Consider the following 12181-nt stretch of genomic DNA (forward strand, 5'->3'; position numbering starts at 1 on the left):
TCTACTTTGACAATTTTATATATCAAAATGCCATTGAAAATTATTTAAGTATTTAAAAGAACAATACAAGGCATTTATTTTTTTTTTGTCAAAAATATTTTCACAGAGGGAACAAGCGTTTGCGGACCTAATCAAACTCATAAAAACACATGTGGAACATGTTCTTAAAAAATTAGCTGATGGTATTTTTTAACCTTTTTTTTGACGAGTACAGAAAAATTAGCGTAACGATTCAACACAGATGTGGGACAAATATCGTATGCCTCCCTGCTCGGCGGGTCAATCTTAGCGAGCGGAATCGTGGGATTAATTATTCTACAGAATACAGTGCAAGTCTAGAAGCAGTGGAGGTCAGTAAAAGAAACACAGTCTAGAAAAAAAACACTCACATTAGAAAGAATATCTTCCTTTCCCTTGATTTTTACTGCTAATGTGGCTATGAAAACAAGCAATCAACCCCTTTCTAATCCCTGCAAAACAGGTGTTTAAATCTCCATCCAGCCATTCTCTGAAACGGTTATCCTCACTAGGGTCGGGGGAGGGTCTTCGCTGGAGCCCATCCCAGACGTTTTTGGGCAGTGGGTAGGGAACACCCCAAACTGGTTGTCAATCAGTAGCAGGGCACAAAAAGAGTATCAATCATTCAAACAATCATTCATACCTAAGGACAATTTGTACATGCCAATCAACCTGCCGTGCATGTTTTTGGAATATGGGGTGGAAAAAAACATGCAGGCACGGGGAGAACATAGAAACTCCACAGCAAAACCAATAGCTGGAATTTAACCCCCTCGGAACTGTGAGGCAGACGTGCTAGCCAGTCTGCCACCGTGCCGCAGTGTTTAATTTATTTCATATATTTTACACAGAAGAAAAACAAACAGAAAAGACACACGTTACTCTCCAGTAATCCTATTCAACTGCATGTCTTTGCTCATTTTTCTTAATCATGACTTTAAGTAGAAATTTTGAGAAGGTGTGGAAATCTATGGTTGGGTAGATTGAATAGAGAGGAAGCTATCAGAAGCTACTACAACCACCTGCTTCAGCTTGGCTGGTCCAGGGCGGCAAGACGGAGCAATGTAGGAAGCAACAGAGAGGGACATGAATAGGGGGGTAGTAAAACAGTGGGTGGGATGAAAAGGGCAGATAGGAAGAATATTTGGTAGGGCAGGACAGAGGTAAAGGGACAAAGGGCTAAACGCTCATCAAGTGATCAGTCCATTGGTCGCTTTTCGCCATGTTTCTTTGTAAACTCTTCAGCGTTCTTCAAGAATTTTTTTCGGTCCTTTGAGTATTCTTCTGCTAGATCTGCTCTCAATGGATGTTCTGGCTGGGGGTCGTTCACCAGTGCAATAAGAGATTGAATAACTGCAAAACAGAATGTCAGAAATACAATTGGATTCGGGCAATTTCTTGCTGGAAATGATTAGGATTTAAATAAATACACAGCATGTATTAAATGCATACCTGTCGACTTATGTTTTCCCCAAACTTATCTATCTTTTAACCATTTCAAACTGTGAACGCTGTATAACAATTTTCTTTACATTTGAGACTGATCTTGCAGGTGTGAGCATGTTTGTCCAATCGTCTTGCAAGTTTCACATTAATGTCAATGACATGAAAGACGATTCAATTCAATTTCAATTTGGAGTTCGGAGAATCTCGGTCCTGGTAGCTGAAGACAATGTCATCGTAGATCGTGGCGGTACACTAGTAAATGTTATCCTTGATCAAGTATTTATGTTTCGATAAAGAATGATATGAGCCCACACATCACGTTATATCCGTTTTGACATAATTTAAAGTAAGGCGTTTGTGTTCTACAGGCATGAAAAAGGGTCAAGGCTTAAAAAGGTGAGAAGGGTTTTGAGGAAACAACGTATTTATTTGAGTACAACTCGCACACCAATTTTTTTTTTAATTAAAAGTCCGTATTACAATTTGTTCGACGTTTTCTCAGCTCCAACTTAGCATTGAATGTGACAAACATGGAATACATGCTGCCATGACTCGAATCCTTTAATAACAACTATGAACACAATACCAACTTAAAAGTTACAATGCATTTAATTCAAGTCCTTCAAAGTCCGTTTTATTATCAGATACACTAAAGAATGATTTCCCTCAATGTGCTTTTTGCATTTATTTATAGTTTTCAGAACAACTTTGTTTTCTCAATTCTTTAACATTCGTCTCTGGTACTGTGAACAAGAAGTGTGATAATGAGATAAAAGCCAATGCGTGTTACACACGGATACAGTAAGGCTGCCTGCGCGAACTTAACAAATTTTAATTCAAATGCACCCCCTACGGCGGCAATCTCATGCCATCCCCACAACCTCAAAACATTTCTCCTCGGATATTCGAACCGGTGAATTTCTTCTTAGGTGACAGATTTTCATGCCTGGTTACAATCAAAGAATGAAACCGCTCTCATCGGGAAAGTAAGCATGAAAGAGCCGGTAAGTAGTAAAGAACTCAAGGATCAAGTGGACACAAACCTAATGGAATCTCTCCAAGGAAAATAAGGTGGATGGATTAAATCACCCAACAAAAGGTCATCATAATTATTTTTAAAATAACGACAGATTATTTGTTAAAAAACATGTGAGCATGTGAATAGGGTTTGTTCTTGGGTTTCAAGTAACGCAAGTCTGCTAAAAGATGTAAAAAAACAACTAAATATTTTACATATTTTTGGAAACGCAATTGGATAGAATGGGCCTTTCAAAATTAAAAAATATATGGAGTATCTATCGTTGTTGCTGAGATTACAATCTTAAAGTCCTTTAAGGAGATGAACAGAATTTGAAACTAATACTCTCTTGCCATCTCATGGCTTAAAGTCATGATTACAGCTTTAGTCAGCCCACCCCAAAAATCACCCCTTTGACCCGTTGCCCTTTGATAGGTGCTACAGGTCTCTAAAAACTAGGACCAACAGGCTCAGAGACAGCTTCTTCCCCAGGGCCATCACAACCCTAAACAAACACACATAACTAAAAACATATCTTGCGACAGTCTTTGACAACACTGTCTACTCAACTGATTATCAAACAAAAATAGAATATCATTTAATGTCAGAAAAGGGACAACACACCAACCTTGGTCAGTTTTGGTGGCTGGTTTCCAGTTCTCTGCGCTGATAACAGGCAAACAAACCTGGCCCTTCTCATCTATGTTGGGATGATAGATCTTTGTTTTGAAGGTGATCTTTGGAGGCTTGAAAGGATATTCAGTGGGGAAAATGATCTCAATCCTGAAAGCACCTTTGTCATATGGTGGGTTGTCCTAAAGAACAGAAGATGACAATAAGAATTCTAATGGGGGCTGGAAAAACACAAGTGCAGTAAGATTAAAAAAAAAAAAGAATGCTCACAGGAACAATTAGCCCTTGCCATGACAATATGTTTGATTCATCAACTTGAATGTTTCTGAAATTCTTCATTCCAGATCGCCGAATTTCCTCAAGTTCCTGGGAGAAAAAAGTAAAATTAAGAATTAAGATGCACAGGGGAACTCATGACATAATATCCAAGGAACTGCACGACACAGATAAAAAGAGAACCATGGCACGTTTGATAGAGATCAACTCAGAACTTAATATCAGTGCATTTCGCAAAATCGAACTACTTAACATTTGCAAAGTATCTATTAACAATAGGATTATTTTCACATGTTGAGCAATTCTACCAAGTTTCTATCTTGTGTTCGGCAAATCAAAATGTATGTGTGTGGCACATTTCAGACAACGTAATGCCAATTTAAGTGCTGTATAAAAACAATGTACAAGGATGCATATGGCAAATATTAATATTTTAGCCGATACTCAGCTGCAGTAAAGCATTCAATTATCAAATACAAAACAAACAAAAAATGCACAACATGGTTCAAACACAAGTCACAGGTGCTTACAAAGCAATGTTTCATGTTATTATTTAAATGCACACAACGCCCTATTTTTTCCACCATAAGCCAAAACAAGGGAGTCGCCAACCCCAAATTACGTAACGGGAAAAAAAAAACAATAACAGAAAATTAAAACCCTGATGAATACCTATTCTTAAATTAAAATAAAAGGTGATTTTTACATGAAAGTGTGTCATTCAATATTTGATACTTATCCTGAAAAAAACATCATACGAAAATATACATATTTCCGTCCCCCATCTTTTACCAGTTCAAACATTTCAAAGTCTTTAGTAAGCCATTACCACAGCAATACAGAGCCACATGCAGTTCTAGTATAGCAAGTTGCTGACCTAAACAGATTGACACACCCGAGAAACAGCCAACATCAGAAGACATTTTGAGCAGAGAGTTTGGTGAATCCCTAACAAATATAATCCACCTGTGAAGTCTATGTATGAATACACCTACTCCGTGGATAGTCTTATGGTTTCAAGTGTAGAGAGCATCAGTGAGTCAAAGGAACACATCAAAAAGGGCCGAGATACTATTGCGGAGAAGCTTTAAACACCTCAAAATACACCATTAAATCAGACTTGTTGAAATAATAGGAGTAAGAGATAATTGCAATTTTAACACTCCCTCCAAACAATCACCACGGACAAGAAGACAGATTAGACAGATATGCACCCAGAGGGCGGGGATCCCTCTGGATGAACTGAGGGAATATGTCCCTAGGTCAACAATCAGTTGTACACTGCACAAAGCTGGCTTTTGTGGAACAATAACATGAAAAAAGACATTTCTCATAGATATTCATAAAATGAATTCAAATTTGCCAAAAGCAACCTTGGAGATGCTAAACTTGGAAAATGGTACTCTGGCCAGATGCAACTAAAACTGAATTTTTGGGCCACAATGCAAAACTAATTTTTTTTTTTTAAATAATTCACATTTGGAGTTTTACAGGTTTTCATATAAAAAATCACACCCTAAACATACTCAAAGACAGACTAGCAAAAAACAAAACAAAAAAAAAAACAGCTTGTGTCAAAAAAAAGGAAAAGTGCACGAGAGGATTGTGGTTCTAGATATCGCTCATTCATTCAATTTCAATCCTTTCACTCTCTCCAGCATTTTTCTAAAGAAATTGCTGCCATCATTGTTCTCCAAATGTTTATGACTGGGCTTTCCGAGAGCTTCCAGTGTCTCAAAATTATCTGGGCTCAGGTCATGAATCCAGTCTTTAGAATTTTGAGTCCAAGTGGGGCAGTTCAGTCTTCAACAAGACACAGTATTGGTGATTTTGAGAGTTCATTTCAACCATCTTTCCATACATTCAATAATATTTTCTCATACGGGTGCTATGTTAGAACATTCCCACAAAGCATTAACCAGTGTGCGTTTCTCATTGTTACATTTCCGACAAAAAATGTCTTTGAACAGTCCCATTCTGGGACAAACTTTGATGGGGGAAATAATATCTATTGATCATTTTATATTGGATACATTTAATTAGAACTTCTCTTTTACATAGTCCTCTGACCCGGAGAATATCCCCTCCCATGTTCTCTTATCAAAGTGGCAAGATGGGTCCTTTTCCCAAGCCTGTTTTAGGTTATCATGTGCATTCTTATTTTTTCAGGGGTACATCTCGTACCATTTAGATCAGGGGTGTAAAACAGACGGCCCGCGGGCTGGATGAGGCCTGCTAAGGGATTGAATCCACCCGCGAGACATCGCTGAGGAAAGCACAAGAGAAAAGTGAGCTGCGGGCTGAAGTATGTCCACTTGATTTTGCCAAAGCCAGGTGACTCTCAAAAACGCAGCATTTATTTTTCTTCCTCTCTCCCTTCCCATCTTTTTTCTCACTATCCCTCTGGGCCTCTTTTTTGTTCCACTATGTCTCTTTCTCTCTCTGTCTTTTTACCTTCTTTTGCTCTCATTTTTTTCCTTTTCTCTCCTTCTAGTTCCAATTACTCCGACGTTCTAAGTGAATTTTTTTAAAGTACTTTATAACAAACAAGCTATACATTTCGGAAAAACTCACTCAATGTCCTGACATTTTCTTAACCATCCATGCCAGTAAACAGTGAACCCTAAAACAATGTTTCTCATATACACACACACACATAAAGTAATGTTTCAACAATGAGTGTAATTATATCTCTTGTACGTTTATCAATCTTGTATTCTTATATTTTGAAGTCATGTTCTTGTGTACTGATTTCTCTGACGAAAAATAAACCACTCCCTCTCTCGGTTTGGAATCCATCCAGAACGGACGCAAGTTCTTGTCTGCCATAATCATGTAGAATTAAACTATATACATGTATTTTATCTGTGCAAATATAGCCACTAAATAGTCTTAATAATGTCAATCACTGACACCCCCGCCCGATTTTTAATTTGGGGTTACGCCATATTGGTGCCTAATTTTGAATTAAACTTGTTTCTTGGTTCATTACTTATCAGCGTGGCTAAAAAGAGTCTCATCCCGATTCCTAAAATGTGTTTCTTGGATAAATGCAATGTCTGCTTTTTTAGACTTACGATACACAAGTACCTTTTTGGGAGACCCACAAACATTAATAATCCAAGTTATCATAATAATATGTGTTCTACCCATATCTGTGTGAAAAGAACCCATAAAAATGCTCCACCAAAGTGAACAAAATATGTGATGCTTGTCGTTGCATGCTGGGCACGATTTTTGTGGTCGTCCACCCGGCTCCACAGTTGCTCAATTTGTTGTGTCGGTCGTTCTTTTTGCTGCCCAATACAATGTTGCCATCTTCCGCGTTCGAAATGCGGGTTTCAACTTGGTCATGGCGAGTTTACAAAGTACTCACTGCGCTATTCAGTTCTTTTAAATTGACGACACATCATCCACGACAGCCGCGAAAGTTGCACATATCCGTGAGGAGTTCCCCGTCGCCGTTCTTAGCTCTAGCAGGGTTAGCTTCAATGGCGGGCGTGGCTTTCAAACGGGTTTAAATGTTTCGTTTCCCTTGTCTCATGGCTTGTTCGCACTGCTGGGTGCAGACAAACCCCGATCACCGCCAAAGATTATTGTTCGCAGAGAGTTGGCATTTCAAGACTCTAATTTGTACTTGAGACCACGGTCAGTGTGCTGCAATCACCAGGTTCTTCCTAACGCGACTGCACAAGCTAAATGCTTGGCGTAAAAGGACCCTGGACCAACGATCCTCGCTGTCAAATACGGTTATGACAGCCTCATGGCTTGAGCTGGCTTTTCTTCACCAGAGGCCAGGAATATGGTAAAATTAATGGGAAGATAAACAGAGCCACATACAATACAAATACATTTTTAAATTGACAGGCGTGTTTAAGGGGGAGAAAAACGGTAGTATAACGCATTAAACAAGTGTTGGCGAGTATGCTGTACAGGCTGCCGATCTACTGCATAAGCCTAAAATATAATAGAGATGAAAAAAGGTAAAAAAAAATTGGAGTTCAATGTAAACAATCAGCATGTTGAGAATGTGTGTTTTCCAAATATTCTTTTGGATTAATTAAACATCACACATAATATTTGAGACGTTTGATGACACTTCTTCGGATCTAAAACGAATTCGCAACGCACATCGCCATTGATACCAGGTACAGATAACGCGAGTAAATAAAAATCTCCTTCCTTCTTAAAAAACAGTAGATTATAGTTTTAGAAAAATCAGATTATTTTCATAAATATTGTATTAAATTAAAATATAGTGAAACTTAAAGCTCCACTATTATCATTCAAAGCAACGAAGCATCAACTCCCAAAGAATATTCAACAGCTGTTTTTCTGCAGAAATTATACTCATCATCTAAGGGGAATGCATAACCTCAAATTCCAATATTGTCATACAACATTGAAAAGACTATGTGCCACAGCAAAATGTATGCATCTATGGAATGATTTTAAATGAAACATTTCCATAATTTAAAGGGGAATAGTATATCAATTTTTGCTGGGTATATAAGAGTCGGTAGTGGAAAAGTTGTAGGTTTGAAAGTCAAGTCAAGATTATTTGTATAGCCCTTAATCACAAGGAGTTTCAAAGGGCTGCACAGACTATTGCAGGCTTCAGACTAGTATTACATCATCCCCTGATCTAAAACCCACATGAAGTCAAGGAAAAACACAAAAACTTCAACATGAGGGAAAAAAAAGAATCCTTGAGAAGGGATCACACATGAGGAAATCCTCTTTCCAGGATAAACAGGCAGCAATGGATGTTGCAATAACAAATATTACACAGATATTGTCAAAATATATGGTCATTCATAAGCTAGAGAATAGAAGCCTAGATTTAAACAGTTCCACTGAGGTAATTGATATGTAATTTCTGAGTTTTAAATGTTCCTTTTGGGGGGCTAAGGTTGTTTTTTGTTTTGATTTGGATCAGGTCTTCCCTGCAAGGAAATGGGTTTGCTTCAGGCTACTTTTGGCACATGTATAGACCGTATATGCATTATTGTGCAGGAGTTTTTGGTTTAAAATGTGTGTCGTTTCTTTTGGGAAATTATTGGATTTTTTTGTTAATCGTCTAAAGAATAAGCCAGACAAAACAAAAAATGGCGAATCATTTCCATGTACTTTCAAGACGATGGTTATTCAATAGCCATTTGAGGGCAGCCGATCACTGAACAAATATATGCATTTTTGTAAAACTTCGATCAAATGAACGAACCCCTTCAAAAATATATACATTAAATTGGTGAAAGGGTCAATGTTCGCAGAGGAAGCGTTTACTAGTTTCGTTTTAGAGAGTTGGCAACCCTACCTTTACACAATTTACTCACGAATTGCGTTGTTATTACAAGAATAGAAATTCGGTACACGTAAGACCTCAAATAACAGCCAAATGCAAGAGATTGAAATTTAAATCTTGACCAATTCTTGTAGTCTACGTTAGCCGACGGGCTATCTTAAGCCTAGATCCTTAGATATCAACTTAAGTTAGCCGAGTAGCAAACGCAGCGCAATGTGCCTTGGAAAATCACTCATTAATGAGAACGTCATCGAACGCTAACCTCTTTTTCACAGAGACAATACTTTCCTTAGTATGATGTTATCACAAATTTTAAAAAACACATTTCGTAATTAAACAATTTTACCGTTTATCGATGCTGGCCTAATTTACCCGGCGCCTTGCTTCACACCAGCTAGTGACCTCGTTAATAAAATATAAAAATCTAAAGAAACCGTGCATTTCAGAGCGACGAGGTCTAATGCTGGATAAGCCCATGAACGTCTAAATGTACGTCCAGTGTGATCTTCAAACCACTAAAACGGAATACATGTGATTAAAGTCCAACAAAGTCGGAAGATTTACCTTGGACAGTCTCCTGCTGGCCGCCATCTTGAAACTTCTGTGAGACTTCCCAGAATTCAACGCGTGGGGAATAAGGGCTAGTGGAAGGGAGGGGAGGGGTGTATACCAGAGGGGGGCACATTGGGTTAAAAAAATCTGACCAGGGTGCCCATCCCTGAGACCAATAATTTTTTATGTTTTTATAAATAAATATACATGCAGACATCTGCATGTTATATTTCTTTACATTTGTTTTTAAATATAGATTAGTTTCAGCAAATCTGGTTTAAGAAACCCGCAATAAAAGCAAAATAATTCATTAGCTCCCCGTTTTAAGCACTTAATCTGATATTTCCTTTCGTAATATAACTGTTATTTGTTAAAAATATATACTATTTTGGTATTTCTGCAGTCGGATTTTTGTAGTATTTTTGTTTTATTTTTAAAGTAGTCAAGTCATGTTTAGGAGTCTTAAAGGGCTGCACAGACCACAGACTATTGCAAACTACGGACTATTATTCACACCATATCCTGATCTAAAACCTGCATTTTGTTTACATATGTTTTTATATTTTGAGAAGGAAATGAACAAGAAAGATATTTGAAAATAGTGGAATCATTTCTAATGAACCTTTTTGTAGACATATTACTGCATTTCTACAATTTAACTAGTAATCAAATTCAGTCACATTACTTTAAAACAATAGTAAACAAAATGGGACGGCTTTTACCTTTTCAACTGATATCAGTGAGCTTGTGTAGTCACAATAACTTCAAAAAAATGGTAGAAAGAATGTATAAGATTTGAGCATTTTTAACTTATATTACTGATTATTCAGCCACATTGTTGTACCCAGAATTATTAAAGACATGTAATGCCTGGAAGGACTATCAAATTTCTCATATCACGTGTATTTCAATAAGTCATATCTCCTTTTTAACCTTTCCATCATGCAGAAAATAAAAAAAACCATTAATTAAGATTATATTTTTATAATAGCAGCAACACAAAGGATTAATGAGTAGATAGACATGTAGACATTTAGTTTTAATAAATAGACCAATCCATTATCTGCACTGCTTAACTTCAGTAGGGTTGCAGCGGTGCTGGAGCCAATCCCAGCCATATTCAGGCAGTGGGCAGGGGACACCCTGAACTGGTTGCCAGCCAGTCGCAGGGAACAAAGTGACAGACAATTCGCTTGCTCATACACACTTAGGGACAATTTGAACCGGCCAATTAAGCTGACATGCATGCATTTGGAATGCGGGAGGAAACCGGAGTGCCCGGAGGAAACCCACAAAAGCATGGGGAGAACATGCAAACTCCACACGGGGAGGTTTGATCTCATGACCTCAGAACTGTGCCGCAGATGCGTTAACCACTCAGCCGCCGTGCTTCCTATAAATAGACCATTCTACCAAATTCATTTTGAAACGTCGTATAGTACATCCCCCTTTTTAAGCACTAAAATAAGCATTGAAAAACTTAATATTGTATTTAATTAGTGTGCATGTATCAGGTGTTTTCGGTTGTTGGGTGAGGATAAGAGGGATTTTCTTCTATTTTCTTATTGTAGACTTAATGTTTTTATATATTACTTTGAGTGGCAATTAATTGTCTGAAAATTGCTTTACAAATACATTTGATTAGTTAGAATAGTAAATAGGATCCACAAATACAAATAAAATGTTTAAACACCATAGATCATATAGAAAATTAGCCTGAAAAGGCTGTTTTTTGAGGCTTATTGACATTGATAAAAGATTTAACCCTAGTCATACCTGTCATATCATAAATTTTCTTCATATTTTATCCGTTTTTCGATCATTTGAAATTGGTGTACCCGTGTAACAATTTTTGTACAGGAAAAAAATAATTGAAATATGGTATACTTCTGCGTATAACAAGCACCACTAAATTTACTGAAAGCGAGGATAGAACGAATTAAATTACTGAAAAAATTGATTGCTGTTTTAATTGGTCCATAAAATAAACTTGTTTGGACAAAACATCTTTGTTTTTATTCTACATAGTCTGTCTTGTTGTGAGTAAATAGGTTCTGCGTCGTGTTTGCAAGGTTTATTATCGCTTAATTAGGGGAATTTCAATCATTAATAAGGGTAGCAATTATCTGAGTTGACAGGTATGATAATATACTAATTTCACAGTTATTCAGCCGTGCTGTTAGTCATGGAAAATATATTCCTGTGTTACCTGTGATTATGCGAAAGTCTTTGGAGTGATCTTTCCTGTCACCTGCATGTTATAATAATCCCCAGGAAGCAGTGATGGGCCACCAGGGCCTGCAACAAGTATCAGAATCATGTGATGTTAACTATATTTTGTCCATTATTAAATAATTCCAAATTGTCTGTCAACTTCCTTTCATTTCTGTGCCCCTGGTTGTGTTGCTTCCAGATGTGTCACTTCATATTTAAGCATTTAACCAATCACACTTCAGCCATTACTTGTTGCTTTGGTCACAAGACTACCCAAAGACCTTCACAAAGACCCTTTCAGCATGAGCTTTGAATGCAATAAAAATAACTTCTTGATGGAACTGAAATGCGCGGAATCTGTATGACACAGTACTGTAATTGAAATCTTCACGAGGAAAGAAAGGAACCCATTTTCAATATATACATAAACAAATCAGAAGTCACTTAATAAGAAATGCTACTTTGTCACTGAAAAGGTGCGCATGACAGGAGTGTGTTCTTACCTGTTTAACGTGACTTCTGTGTTGAAATTAAGGCTGTAGTGAGAGCCGGTTCTATTGTGACGCTGCCCCTTTAAAAAGAACGGAGTGTGGGCCCCGCACAGCTCATTTCTAAGACGGGACAGCGGAGAGAAAAAAACAAGCCATGGAGAACAGCTCCGGTGTTTAGCATTGGCGCTAAGTTCTCCAGCCAGGAGTTTAAACCTGAGAATCACGACT

At 37.5% G+C, this 12181-nt stretch overlaps 1 protein-coding gene across 3 annotated transcripts; it reads right to left on the reverse strand.

The window, feature by feature from the left end:
- Nucleotides 1-9337, reverse strand: ube2l3b (ubiquitin-conjugating enzyme E2L 3b). Of its 3 annotated transcripts, none has more exons than XM_088336253.1 (4): nt 9261-9337; nt 3386-3481; nt 3111-3297; nt 1-1371 (listed from the first exon to the last, which is right to left on the reverse strand). In XM_088336253.1, exons 1-4 carry the CDS (start codon nt 9285-9287, stop codon nt 1217-1219), a joined length of 465 nt encoding a protein of 154 aa, XP_088192379.1. In that variant the 5' UTR covers nt 9288-9337; the 3' UTR covers nt 1-1216. The 3 variants fall into 3 exon arrangements, with proteins under 3 accessions (XP_088192379.1, XP_088192381.1, XP_088192380.1); XM_088336255.1 differs by lacking the exon at nt 9261-9337 and adding an exon at nt 9043-9204; XM_088336254.1 differs by lacking the exon at nt 9261-9337 and adding an exon at nt 8709-8852.
- Between the last annotated feature and the right edge of the window lie 2844 nt (nt 9338-12181).

Source organism: Urocampus carinirostris, chromosome 5, assembly GCF_059441175.1.
Source record: "Urocampus carinirostris isolate Australia breed hairy pipefish chromosome 5, RoL_Ucar_1.0, whole genome shotgun sequence".
In the NCBI taxonomy this organism is placed as follows: Eukaryota; Metazoa; Chordata; class Actinopteri; order Syngnathiformes; family Syngnathidae; genus Urocampus; species Urocampus carinirostris.

Bases quoted from the DNA above. Each gene is read 5' to 3' on its own strand.
- ube2l3b (XM_088336253.1), bottom strand. From the start codon at position 9,287: ATGGCGGCCAGCAGGAGACTGTCCAAG. The intron at 3,298-3,385 runs GTGAGCATTCTT...TCTGTTCTTTAG, and splicing joins GGCAAGGGCTAATTGTTCCT to GACAACCCACCATATGACAA. The intron at 1,372-3,110 runs GTTGGTGTGTTG...TCTGTTTTGCAG, and splicing joins AGCCACCAAAACTGACCAAG to TTATTCAATCTCTTATTGCA.